The sequence below is a fragment of the Trachypithecus francoisi genome, unplaced genomic scaffold (genome assembly GCF_009764315.1).
Source record: "Trachypithecus francoisi isolate TF-2019V2 unplaced genomic scaffold, Tfra_2.0 Lachesis_group21, whole genome shotgun sequence".
NCBI classification, from domain to species: Eukaryota; Metazoa; Chordata; class Mammalia; order Primates; family Cercopithecidae; genus Trachypithecus; species Trachypithecus francoisi.
In genome coordinates this window covers 32,309,947-32,323,833 of record NW_022681467.1, presented here as the reverse complement: position 1 = coordinate 32,323,833, position 13,887 = coordinate 32,309,947, and the positions used below count along the sequence as shown (strand labels likewise).

The 13,887-nt window shown below is 44.0% G+C and overlaps 1 protein-coding gene across 1 annotated transcript in view; it reads left to right on the top strand.

The window, feature by feature from the left end:
• NDRG3 (NDRG family member 3) overlaps nt 1-13,887 on the top strand; it is a 127,116-nt gene that overhangs the window by 34,384 nt on the left and 78,845 nt on the right. Inside the window, exon 4 of the mRNA XM_033186334.1 lies at nt 11,374-11,409. Coding sequence (XP_033042225.1) covers nt 11,374-11,409 — 36 coding nt within the window. The remainder of the gene's footprint in view (nt 1-11,373; nt 11,410-13,887) is intronic.

Here is a 13,887-nt window from a genome sequence, read left to right as displayed (position 1 = left end):
ACGTTTTACTGTGAAATTTGTCCTGAGATGACTGTAAGGAGGCATTCTCAATATAGCTTTGAGCAAGGCTTATGTTAACTTGTCTCATGTCGTTTGTTGGTGCTTTTCCCATTTTATTTTAGTATGCCTGTAATTTTGTCTATGGCTCAGAATTGTCAAGAAGTGGATAATTTTGCCATACTTGTTTTGGCTCCAGTGATGAAAAGAAGCAACCACCAGTACTTTGTTTTGCGGGGCAGAAATTCCACGGGCATATGAAATGATTTTTAAAATAGCATTTAACTATTTTCAGAGCACTTTCACAAATAATATCTTATTTTAATCTTCCAGTCTCTTGTAAGTAGTTGAAGATATTTTAACTCCATTTTACAGATGACACTGAGAGGTTATGTGACTTGTTCAGAGCTAGTGTCTGTTAAGTTGGTGGAGCCAGGATAGAAGCTACGTCTTTTGACTTTGACTTGGACCTGGGGGTCTAGGGTTCTTCCCACCATCTACTGCCTCTTGTACCTGGTTGCTCCAGTCTCCTCACCCAAAAGACCTTGTAATAAACAGGAGAGTAGACTGTTTTGCTTCATTTTCCCTGCCTTCCTCTACCTACTATTGGTTCAGATACTACTGAACCCTGTGAAAGCAAAAGGTGAGGCTTGAGAAAACGAGTAGAAGGCCACACTTAGCTTCTGAAGAACTGAGGAAATAGCAGAAGGGGGAATAAATGTTTAGTAGAGAGAACAGAAATAAGTTATGTACTTTGTTTTGGTTGTTACAGTAGAAAGTGAGGTAAATCTTTTTTTGTTTTGTTTTGTTTTTTGAGATGGAGTCTCACTCTGTTGCCCAGGCTGGAGTGCAGTGGCATGATCTCGGCTCACTGCAACCTCTGCCTCCTGGATTCAAGTGATTCTCCTGCCTCAGCCTCCCAAGTAGCTGGGATTATAGACACCTGCCACCATGTCCAGCTAGTTTTTGTATTTTTGGTAGAGACGGGGTTTCGCCATGTTGGCCAGGCTGGTCTTGAACTCCTGACCTCAAGTGATCCACCCGCCTTGGCCTCCCAAAGTGCTGGGATTACAGGCATGAGCCACCGCACCCACCTGAAAGTGGGGTAAATTTTACTGCAATTTAAGTTTTCCTTTTCTACTAATCACAACATGTAAGCAGAGGAGGGAGGAGGATGTTAGAACTAGAGGAGGGAGAACCCTGGGAACAACATTTTGTAACCTCCAGGACAACAGAGATAGCCAAAGCATTTGTGCTAAGGGCTTGCTCTGTTGCCCAGGCTGGAGTGCAGTGGCACAATCATGGCTTATTGCAGCCTCCCGGGCTCAAGCAATCCTCCTGCCTCTGCCTCCTGAGTAGCTCTTGCCACCATGCCTGGCTTAGTTTTGTATTTTTTTAGAGACCGAGCTTTGCCATGTTGAAACTCCTAGGCTCAAGCCATCCACCCATCTCAGCCTCCCAACGTGCTAGGATTACAGGCATGAGCCACTGCCTTTTTTTTTTTTGAAACAGGGTCTCTGTCATCCAGGTTGGAGTACAGTGGCATGGCCATGGCTTGCTGCAGTCTCTACCACCTGGGTTCAAGCAATTTTCCCACCTTAGCCTCCTAAGTAGGTGGGACCACAGGTGTGCGCCACCATGCCTGGCCAATTTTTAAATTATTTGTAGAGAAGAGGTCTCATTATGTTGCCCAGGCTGGTCTCAAACTCCTGGGCTCAAGCAGTCGTCCTGCCTCAGCCTTCCAAAGTGCTGGTATTATAGGCATGAGCCACTGCACCCAGCTCCAAGGTTGTTTAAAAAAAAAAAAAAAAAAAAAAAAAATGGGGAGAGAGAGAGAAAAGAAAAAGCAGCTGTAATTAAAAATAGATTTATTGACATTTTCATCAAGAATATTCATGAAGTGCTACATCTAGTGTGGACTAGAGAGTGGGTGTCCCTTAATGTACTAAGACATGAGTGTTACATCTGTTGTCATCTGTTGCTGTAGATGGAACTGCAGCAGGAAATGGGTTCCCAAGCAAGTTGCCATGCCACCATTGCAGACTAGATGACCCTCAACCGGTTACAGGAGGCAATAGGTGATCCACGTCTTAGCCACACCTTAGCAGAGTGCCCATGGGATTTTTAGAGTGGAAATTCTACTTTTTCAGCAATCTACAGGGGATTATCTGATTGTAGATAGTTTTATCTAAGTATCCAACCTCTTTATAAATTTCTTTATGAAGTCTGTTTCTTAGTATATTTTGAAGGTAATGATTGCTATAGATACTTAAATATATATATATATGCACTATATATAGAATTTTCATTCTTATCCCTGGATTATCAGTTTGAACTGATTTCTACTTGAAAATGATTTGCTGGGCCAGGCGCGGTGGCTCATGCCTGTAATCCCAGCACTTTGGGAGGCCGAGGCGGGCGGATCACCTGAGGTCGGGAGTTCGAGACCATCCTGACCAACATGGAGAAACCCTGTCTCTACTAAAAATATAAAATTAGCTGGGCCTGGTGGCACATGCCACCTCAGCTACTCCAGAGGCTGAGGCCGGAGAATGGCTTGAACCCAGGAGGTGGAGGTTGCTGTGAGCCGAGATCGTGCTATTGCACTCCAGCCTGGGCAAGAAGAGCAAAACTCCATCTAAAAAAAAAAAAAAAAGAAAGAAAATGATTTGCTAGGCCGGGCGCGGTAGCTCACGCCTGTAATCCCAGCACTTTGGGAGGCTGAGGCGGGCGGATCACAAGGTCAGGAGATCGAGACCATACTGGCTCACACGGTGAAACCCCGTCTCTACTAAAAATACAAAAAATTAGCCGGGCACGGTGGCGGGCGCCTGTGGTCCCAGCTACTCGGGAGGCTGAGGCAGGAGAATGGCGTGAACCCGGGAGGTGGAGCTTGCAGTGAGCTGAGATCGCGCCACTGCACTCCAGCCTGGGTGACAGAGCAAGATTCCGCCTCAAAAAAAAAAAGAAAATGATTTGCTGCTGATTTTTTTTTTTTGAGTTGGAGTCTCGCTCTGTCACCCAGGCTGGAGTGCAATGATGCGATCTTGGTTCACTGCAACCGCTGCCTCCCAGGTTCAAGCAATTCCTCTGCCTCAGCCTCCCGAGTAGTTGGGATTATAGGCGCCTGCCACCACACCCTGCTAATTTTTGTATTTTTAGGTAGAGATGAGGTTTCACCATATTGGCCAGGCTGGTCTCTTTATCAGGCTGGTCTCGAACTCCTGATCTCGTGATCCACCTGCCTCAGCCTCCCAAAGTGCCGGGATTACAGGCGTGAGCCACTGCACATGGCCCTGCTGATGATTTTAATACACTGATTTATTATACTAACTGATTATATTAATCTTTATTATTAAAGAAAAACAGAGTATTTTCTGAGCGTATCTAACTCTTTGCTTGTACAATCCCCCATCTTTGTTTCTACTTTTTGTTGGGAAGGATTATCTTTTTTGTGTATGGCTTTTTAATACAGTCATATTTTGTTCTCTTTAACAGTTTTTTTTGTTTTGTTTTGTTTTTTGAATCAGCTTATTTCTAAAACCTTTTACTATTGCAACAACTCACTTTCTCCACTTTAGTCCCTAGCATGTCAATTACGTGTAACCTTTCCTCTTTGGTATTCGTTTCTTCCTCAAATCAAGTATCTCTATTTTGAGATGTTCATAAGCTCTACAAAATGATATTTGTTACACTCATTAAGTGTTACGACCAGGAATACAGTGGTGAATCAGACACAGACCTTTCCTTTACATTCACAGAACAGGTAAATTCACCCGAAATCTCTTCCTATTGATAGTTGGTCTAAGGTCTTATCTGTCTCGTCTTTCTTTACATTATGTCTGTTGCTTCTGTCTTTTGAAACTATGCCTTTTGACCAGATCTCATGTTAGGAAACGACATGTCTCTTCTCCCTAGCAATGACTTGTTTTTGAAACATTTCTCCCTTTCACACCCCCCTTTCTTTTTTTCATAATTCACTTTAATCATTGACCCGTTCTAGTTTCTTTTTGCTAATTCTCTAAGCTTGTGACTGTGAGGCTTACTTGCTTTAATTTACCTTTTGGGTTACTTTACTTACCTTCTACATATGGCCACTAGGCTCCATCAGAAAACACTCCTGTTAGCTGGCTTCTACTTTGACTGCAACTTTCAGTAATAATTAATGGCTTTCCTTGACTTTTTTCCTCTTCAAATTATTCTGTTGTTTTAATTTTTCCCTTGAATCCCTTTCTGCTGCTTAAGTCTGCTTAGTGTAAGAATTTCTCAGAATATGGAATTAATGGCATCTTCAAAATGGACAGAAAAAAGAAAGTACCCATAGCCTGAAATTTCTAGAAGTTTTGTTAGAATGGAACCATATACTGTGAACATTAGAAACAAACAAACTGAGGCAGGAGGATTGCTTGAGCCCAGAGGTCAAGGCCACACTGAGCTATGATCATGCCACTGCAACTCCAGTTTGGGTGACAAAGCAAAACTCTGTCTCAAAAAGAAAAAGAAACAGGGCAGGTACAGTGGCTCATGCCTGTAATCCCAACACTTTGGGAGGCCAAGGTAGGCAGATTGCTTGAGCCCAGAAGTTGGAGACCACCTGGGCAACATGGTGAAACCCTGTCCCTGTTAAAAATACAAAAATTAGCCAGTTGTGGTGGCACGTGTCTGTAATCCCAGCTACTCTGGAGGCTGAGGCAGGAGAATCGATGGAACCCCGCAGGCGGAGGTTGCAGTGAGTGGAGATTGCGCCATTGCACTCCAGCCTGGGCAGCAGATCAAGACTCAGTCTCAAAAAAAAAAACAATTAGCCAAGCAGGGCAGCACATGCCGATAGTCTCAGCTACTCAAGTGGCTGAAGCAGGAGGATCGCTTGAGCCTGGGAGATCAATGCTGCAGTGAGTTGTGATCATGCAACTGCATTCCAGGCTGGCTGACAGAGGAAGACCCTATCTCAGGGAAAAAAAAAAAAAAAAGAAAAAAAGAAGTCTCTAGGGAAGGGCCCCAGAAGGTACTCAGCCTTTTAGAATGCCCCCAGTGACTAGTATTGAACTTTTAATGAGTACAGAGAATAAATAATATGGCCTCAGTTAACCACAGTTGAGTCAAGAACCGGCTAATGATCCCCATTCAGAAACTCTGGAGCCAATTATTGTCACATAGACCTCGTCATTCCCATTTTCCAGGGTGATTACTCATGAAGCTAGAAGCCTTTCTCTAAGAGGGTCTGGGATCTCTCTCTCAAAAAAAAAGGTTGGGTGTGGTGGCTCACGCCTGTAATCCCTGTACTTTGGGAGACTGAGACGGGCAGATCACGAGGTCAGGAGATTGAGACCATCCTGGCTAACACGGTGAAACCCCGTCTCTACTAAAACTACAAAAAAAATTAGCCGGGCGTGGTGGCGGGCACCTGTAGTCCCAGCTACTTGGGAGGCTGCGGCAGGAGAATGGCATGAACCCAGGAGGTGGAGCTTGCAGTGAACCGAGATGGCACCGCTGCACTCCAGCCTGGGCGACAGCGCGAGACTCCATCTCAAAAAATAAAAAATAGGCCGGGCATGGTGGCTCAAGCCTGTAATCCCAGCACTTCGGGAGGCCGAGACGGGCGGATCACGAGGTCAGGAGATTGAGACCATCCTGGCTAACACAGTGAAACCCCGTCTCTACTAAAAAAATACAAAAAACTAGCCGGGTGAAGTGGTGGGCGCCTGTAGTCCCAGCTACTCGGGAGGCTGAGGCAGGAGAATGGCGTAAACCCGGGAGGCGGAGCTTGCAGTGAGCTGAGATCCGGCCACTGCACTCCAGCCTGGGCGACAGAGCGAGACTCCGTCTCAAAAAAAATAAAATAAAATAAAATTAAATTAAAAATAAAAAATAAAAAGCCAGGAAAACAAATGCTAAATAGTCTTCACTCAGTTATTGGTACCTTTTATCTGGGAGTATAGCTATGAAGATGGGATTGAGAACACAGAGTTGTTTTTTGCTAGGTACTCAACAAATAAGACATAGCTTGAGGTTCTTGAGGGCATTGCCTTTCTGCTTTTGGCATGCTCCTTTGTGCTCATGTCAGGAACTGAGGGCTTTACAGAATGCCTCATGGTCGTGGTCACATCATTGTAAGAAAGGAGAATTCATGGATACAATGACAGCTGCTTTCCAAAGAGCTAATCAGAATTTGTGACTCTATATTCTATGACTGAGATTTTAATTCAATCTAGAGTGATTTTTCCTAATCTTTCTAAATAATCGCTAAAGGAACCTCTGGGACTTCTGTTAGATTGAAGCCCTAATATGGTCTGTTTAGACATCATTATAAATCATTCCTCAAAAGGTGAGGTCAATCTTTAAATATTTATTTATTTATTTATTTATTTTTAGATGGAGTCTCGGTCTGTCGCCCAGGCTGGAGTGCAATGGCATGATCTCTGCTCACTGCAAGCTCCGCCTCCAGGGTTCACACCATTCTCCTGCCTCAGCCTCCCAAGTAGCTGGGACTACAGGTGCCCAGCACTACACCCAGCTAATTTTTTTGTATTTTTAGTAGAGACGGGGTTTCAGTGTGTTAGCCAGGGTAGTCTTGATCTCCTGACCTCGTGATCCGCCCGCCTCAGCCTCCCAAAGTGCTGGGATTACAGGCATGAGCCACTGCGCCGGTCCTTATTTATTTATTTTTTTGAGATGGAGTCTGCTGTGTTGCCCAGGCTGGAGTGCAGTGGCACTGTCTCGGCTCACTGCAACTTCCGCCCCCCAGGTTCAAGTGATTCTCCTGACTCAGCCTCCCGAGTAGATGGGACTATAGGCATGCTCCACCATGCCTGGCTAATTTTTTTTTTTTTTTTTTTTTGAGACAGAGTCTCACTCTGTAGCCCAGGCTGGAGTACAGTGGCGCTATCTCAGCTCACTGCAACCTCCGCTTCCTGGGTCCCGGTTCAAGCAGTTCTCCTGCCTCAGCCTGCCAAGTAGCTGTGATTACAGGCACGTGCCACCATGCCCAGCTAATTTTTGTATTTTTAGTAGAAACAGGGTTTCACCATGTTGGCCAGACGGGACTTGAACTTCTGACCTCGTGATCTGTCTGCCTTGGCTTCCCAAAGTGCTGGGATTACAGGCATGAGCCAACACGCCCGGCCTAATTTTTGTGGTTTTAGAAGAGATGGAGTTTCACCATATTGGCCAATCTGGTCTTGAACTCGTGACCTTGTGATCTGCCCACCTCGACCTCCCAAAGTGTTGGGATTACAGGCGTGAGCCACCGCACCCGGCCCTTTAAATCTTATATTACAAAATACTAAATTTGGTATTTTTTCTAGGGTTTGCTAGACCCTTTTTTTCTGGTTTTCTAATTTCAGAAAGGGAAGTACATGCTCATTGTACATAATATGAAGAAAATTATAATCACCCATAAACTCTCTCTGCAGAAGCAGCTGCTGTTGTTCATTTTTTGTCTTTTATTTGTTTATTTATTTATGAGACAGGATCTCACTTTGCACCCAGGCTGGAGTGCAGTGGTGTGATCTCAGCTCACTGCAACCTTGACCTTCCAGGCTCAAGTGATGCTCCCACCTCAGCCCCTCAAGTAGATGGGACTATAAGCTTGCACTACCACGCCTGGCTAATTTTTTTTGCATTTTTTTGTAGAGATGGGATTTCGCCATATTGCCTATGCTGGTCTTGAACTCCTGACCTGAAGTGATCTGCCTACCTCAGCCTCCCAAAGTGATAGGATTATAGGCATGAGCCACTGTGCCTGGCCTTTTAGTCTTTTTAAATACATATTTTTAATGTAGCCAAGGTCAAACTGTAAAGAGTATTTTGTATCCTACTTTCTTTTCCCTCTTACTAACCATACGTATCTTAAGCTGGAATGCAGCAGAAGTTTTTTTTAAACCCAAAATTTTAACAGAATTTCCTCAACATTTAATTTTTTAATATTGGCTTATTTGTTTTATGAATCTGTATCAATCATCTGATTTATACCAGGCCCTGTGCTATATTTGGAGGAAGGTACAAGTTGAATCAGGAACCAGAAACTCACTGGCTGACCATTTATATCCTACAAAAACCGTCCATCCTAATCCATGAGAGGGCCCTTCCTTTTGCTTCTCATAGTCTGTCTGTAAATTAAGCACAATGATTTCTCTGAAGAAGTCCTCAGACATTTCTTAGGGCTAGTGGGAGCCATGGAACACTATGCTCCTTTTAATCAATAGCGACATTCCTTGGAAATGTGCTGCCCAGTCCCATCTGCACAGTATCTTAGTTGTCTTTCCATACTGTGACTGTATCAGACTTTTTGTGAATTCAGTTTCATGTTAGGAATAATACTTTACTGTCTCTACCATTCTCTTGCCCATTCTCAGTGGCATCTACAGTCTCTATGACTGGTAATCTGTTGTGACTTTACTGCCACTTTTAGAAAGTCAAGGGCCGCTCTTTCATAACCTTATTCCTTCAGAGAAGCTTTTGGCTTCTAGATCAGTGTTATCCAGTAGAAGTTTCTGTAGTCATGGAAATGTTCTGTGTCTGTACTGCCCAAGAGTATGAACACTTGAGATATGGCTAATGTAACTGAGAAACTAAGATTTTATTTTATTGAATTTAAATTTAAAGTGTACATATGGCTAATGGTTACCATACTAGATAGTGCAGCTCTAGATAGTCCCTCTTTTTTTTTTTTTTTTTTGAGACGGAGTCTCGCTCTGTTGCCCAGGCTGGAGTGCAGTGGCCGGATCTCGGCTCACTGCAAACTCTGCCTCCCGGGTTTACGCCATTCTTCTGCCTCAGCCTCCCGAGTAGCTGGGACTACAGGCGCTCGCCACCTTGCCCGGCTAGTTTTTTGTATTTTTTTAGTAGAGACGGGGTTTCGCCATGTTCGCCAGGATGGTCTCGATCTCCTGACCTCATGATCCGCCCGTCTCGGCCTCCCAAAGTACTGGGATTACAGGCGTGAGCCAACGCGCCCGGCCGATAGTCCCTCTTATGGAGTGGATAGTTTGTTTATTTGGGTGTTTATACCACACTGGGCTGTGAATTTTTTTTTTTTTTTTTTTTTTTTGAGACAGAGTTTCACTTTTGTTGCCCAGGCTGTAGTGCAATGGCGTGATCTCAGCTCACCACAACCTCCGCCTCTCTGGTTCAAGCAATTCTCCTGCCTCAGCCTCCTGAGTAGCTGGGATTACAGGCACGCGCCACAACACCTGGCTAATTTTGTATTTTTAGTAGAGATGGGGTTTCTCCATGTTGGTCAGGCTGGTCTCAAACTCCTGACCTCAGGTGATCTGCCCGCCTTGGCCTCCCAAAGTGCAGTGCTGGGATTGCAGGCATGAGCCACCACCCAGCCTGGGCTGTGTTTTTTAACCTCTCTTTTGTCCAGCCAGCAGTGTAGTTGGTGGGATCCCAAAGAACTATTTCTTTCTTTTTTTTTTGTTTTTGAGATGGAGTCTTGCTCTGTCATCCAGGCTGACACACAGTGGGTCAATACTGGCTCACCGCAACCTCCGTCTCCTGGGTTCAAGTGATTCTCTTGCCTCAGCCTCTCAAGGTGCCTCTGAGATTATAGGCACCTCTGCGCCCGGCTAATTTTTGTAGTTTTTTTAGTAGAGATGAAGTTTCACCATGTTGGCCAGGCTGGTCTCGAACTCCTGAACTTGGGTGATCCACTCGCTTCAGCCTCCCAAAGTGCTGGAATTACAGGCATAAGCCACCGTGCCTGGACCCAAAGAACTGTTTCTAGGAGGATCATTTTGAAGGGAGATGAGACTAATTAGTATTTTTGAGGATCAGATATCTATAGTATCTCTGGAGGGGCAGCTTTTGGGAAGCTGTTAGGAACTTTCTGAAAGTCATTGTAGAGACAGAATAAATAGTTATGATAAATCAGTTTCTACATAATGGGAGACTTTTTTCAGGAAAGGGGTTACACTTTGTGAAAATTCAAGTAGAAGTTTTCTTTTATTCCCAAATACATCACTTGTTACTTTTTTTTTTTTTTCCCTTTTTTTTTGAAACGGAGTCTCACTCTGTTGCCCAGGCTGGAGTGCAGTGGTGCGATCTCGGCTCACTGCAACCTCCACCTCCCGGTTTCAAGCAATTCTCCTGCCTCAGCCTCCTGAGTTGCTGGGACTATAGGCGCCCACCACCACGCCCGGCTAATTTTTATGTTTTTAGTAGAGATGGGGTTTCACCATGTTGGTCAGGCTAGTCTTGAACTCCCGACCTTGTGATCCACCTTCCTTGGCCTCCCAAAGGGCTGGGATTACAGGTGTCAGCCATCGCGCCTGGCCCACTTGTTACCTTTTTTATACTGTTTTTTTTTTTTTTTTTTGGTTGGCGGGGAGAGTCTCGCTCTGTTGCTCAGGCTGGAGTGCAGTGGCGGGATCCCGGCTCACTGCAACCTCCGCTCCCGGGTTCAAACGATTCTCCTGCCTCGGCCTCCCAAGTAGCTGGGATTACAGGCACACACCACAACACCCGGCTAATTTTTGTATTTTTAGTAGAGACTGGGTTTCACCATGTTGGTCAGGCTGCCCACAAACCCCTGACCTTAGGTGATCTGCCCGCCTCAGCCTCCCAAAATACTGGGATTACAGGCATGAGCCACCACGCTCGGCCCCTTTTTTATCCTCTTATGGCTTGCAATACTGGCATCTGGAATGCTGGAAAAATGCTTCTGAATTAATTACCATTGATTTTTTTTTTCTCAATCGTCATTATTATAATCCCTTTTTAGAAGCTTGGTGAATTCTCCTTAGATTTTTTGACTATGTTTTACTTTTTAAATGATTCCATGACTTGTCCTTTTTCCCTATCAGTGATTTCATAGGATGCAACAGGCAGGCCAGTGTGTTAAGAACCTTGTTGTCTTTCTTTCCTTCCTTCGGTAACACTGCCTTTCTTCTCTGTTAGATTTCAAGGCTTCCATTTCTGATCCATCCATATCTTTGTCCTCTTCCTGATGCTTTCTTTAATTCCTGGTTCTGCACCTGTTCTCCTTCACCCTTCTCAGCTTTGGCCTCCAACTCCTTTCCTCCCAGGTACTTCCCTTGCGTGTTCAAGGTATGTTTCCAGACTGTGATCCACGTTTTACCCTCTTCCTACAAATTCTCACTGCTCTCCTTAGGTAGGAAGGCAAGAAGTTACAAGCTTGCTAGAAAACTAGGCCCTTCCCTTTATCTTCTCATGAGCCCACTAAAGCATAATCTCACCTGAAGATTTAGCCTTTATTAACACATGTTCATAACCCTCCCTGCCTCTGAAACCTTCTGATGAGAACCATTTCAGTTTTATGGCAACCAAGAGGCTGCACATGCACTGCTTGCACTGTGAACTGAATTTGCTGCACATGTGGGGAAACTGACTGTGTTTTCTGTCTTCTGTTGACAGAATGGTACACGAAACTTCCAGGACTTTGACTGTCAGGTAAGGACTGTACAAGCAACAAGGAGGCTCTGTACAGGATCTCTGCAGTGTTTCCTTTCCTGTAGTGGTGGGCTTGTAGAAGTGGATCTCTCCTTACAGCTAATATTGAGTCCTTAATGTTCGTTTGGTCATTGGATCAAGTTCACTTAAAATGATTTGCAATTGTTGGCCATTGGCACAGTGGCTCATACCTGTAATTCCAGCACTTTGAGAGGCTGAGGCAGACAAATCACTTGAGGTCAGGAGTTTGAGACCAGACCGGCCAACATGGTGAAGCCTCATCCCTACTAAAAATACAAAAATTAGCCAAGTATGGTGGTACACGCTTATAATCCCAGCTACTCAGGAGGCTGAGGCAGGAGAATCACTTGAACTCAGGAGACGGAAGTTGCAGTGAGCCGAGATCGTGCCATTGCACTCCAGCCTGGGTGCAGAGTAAGACTCCCATCTCAAAACAAAACAAAACAAACAAACAAAAAAAACAACTGATTTGCTGTCGTGTTCAGAAATTGCCTGCCAGGTACCTGTTTTATGATTGTAGGTTACTGAATAGAGCTGTCTCTTTGTGATTAAGATTTCTTTTCCTCACATGATATTGGAAACCTCATTTGTCATAGGTGGCAAATGGACGGTTGCTACCTTACTGCAGAGAAGATAGGAGAGGGGCAGATGGAGGAGAGATTTCTTGACAATAAAATCTTTCCCTAAAAGAAATCTTTCCCTAAATTGTTATGAATATCATGTTCAGATTTCTCTTGGGTTTATGTTTGGAAATGCAAAATTCAACTTGACTCATTAGTGTTTTCCTAAATGGAACTGTTCTTCCTGGTCTGCTTTTGCATCACCTCTGTTGCCAGTTTGGAAATCAGTAAAATGAACCAGCAGTTCATCTACCTCTTTTATCTGTTGACTGGTCCTGAAAGAAATGGGACTAAGGGCCGGGCACAGTGACTCACACCTATAATACCAGCACTTTGGGAGGCTGAGGCAGGCAGATCACTTGAGGTCAAGAGTCTGAGACCAGCCTGGCCAGTGTGGTGAAACTCCGTCTCTACTAAAAATATAAAAATTAGCTGGACATGGTGGTGTGTGCCTGTAATCCTAGCTACTCAGGAGGCTGAGGTGGGAGAATTTCTTGAACCTGCGAGGCAAAAGTTGCAGTGAGCTGAAATAACACCACCGCACTTCAGCCTGGGCAACACAGTGGGACTCTCTGTCTCAATAAATAAATAAATAAGAAATAAATAAGAAAAAAGAAAACATAGGAGTATGAAATAAGTACAGGGAAATGGAAACCTTATAAACTGGGCAGCCTGACCCTCCCACTTTTGGGATAGATGCCATAGCAGTAACAGAAGTGACATGAAGTAGACCCAGAGGGTATTAGCAGGAAAGGAGGGTGCTGGCAACATCCTTGCTTCCAATATTCAGCCAACCTGTATACCCACCAGCAAATAGTTATTTTCAAATATGCATTTTATGTTAAGTACGGTGGAATCTCTAAGCATTAGCATCAGAAGAAAGAACTATTTATAAGCAACAGTTATAATAATTTGAGTGCCTACTGTAGGGTACCTAATAAACATACAGTATCTTCAATACTTAGAGCAATATTATAAGATGGTTTCTTTTTTTCTTTTCTTTTTCTTTTGTTTTTTTTTTTTTTTTTTTTGGGAGACAGAGTCTCACTCAGTCGCCCAGGCTGGAGTGCAGTGGCATGATATCAGCTCACTGCAACCTCCGCCTCCTGGATTCAAGAGATTCTCCTGCCTCAGCTTCCCAGTAGCTGGGATTACAGGCGCCCACCACCATGCTCAGCTAAATTTTTTGAACTTTTAGTAGAGATGGGGTTTCACCATGTTGGTCAGACTGGTCTCGAACCCCTGACCTCAAATGATTCACCCACCTCAGCCTCCCGAAGTGCTGGGATTACAGGCATGAGCCACCACACCTGGCCAAGATGGTTTTTCTTATTTCTGTTTTATAGTCAGAAAATTAAGAATTAAGTTTTATAACTTGCCATTGAGTGGTTGGGATTGAAAAACTCCATTCTTCCTGAATCTGTTGCCCATTCTTTCCCACCTGGATGTATCCGGAGCTGAAATGTAAGGAATTAGTTGTCCTTAAAGCTGAAGTTCCTTGGCAGAACAGATGAGACTCACCTTGGAAGGGTCAGGCTTATAGTATAGTTATAGATTTCTGAATCTCAGTTGCAAAAACCTCTTGTAATAACTATTTGGTACTTTGTATATACAACATAATCAGCCTAGTGTTGTTACAGTCATTCACTATAGGCAATGGCTCCTTTCCTCTAAAACAGTAAGTTGCATTATTTTTTAATAAATAGTGACAATCAAGTTTGAGTTTGATTGTTTTTAATTTGATCTAACTTCAGTTATGGTTTGGATCCTAGGTTGAACCAGTAGAGCTTGATTACTGTTAATATTTGATATAATTTACTGAGAAGGAAAACATTAG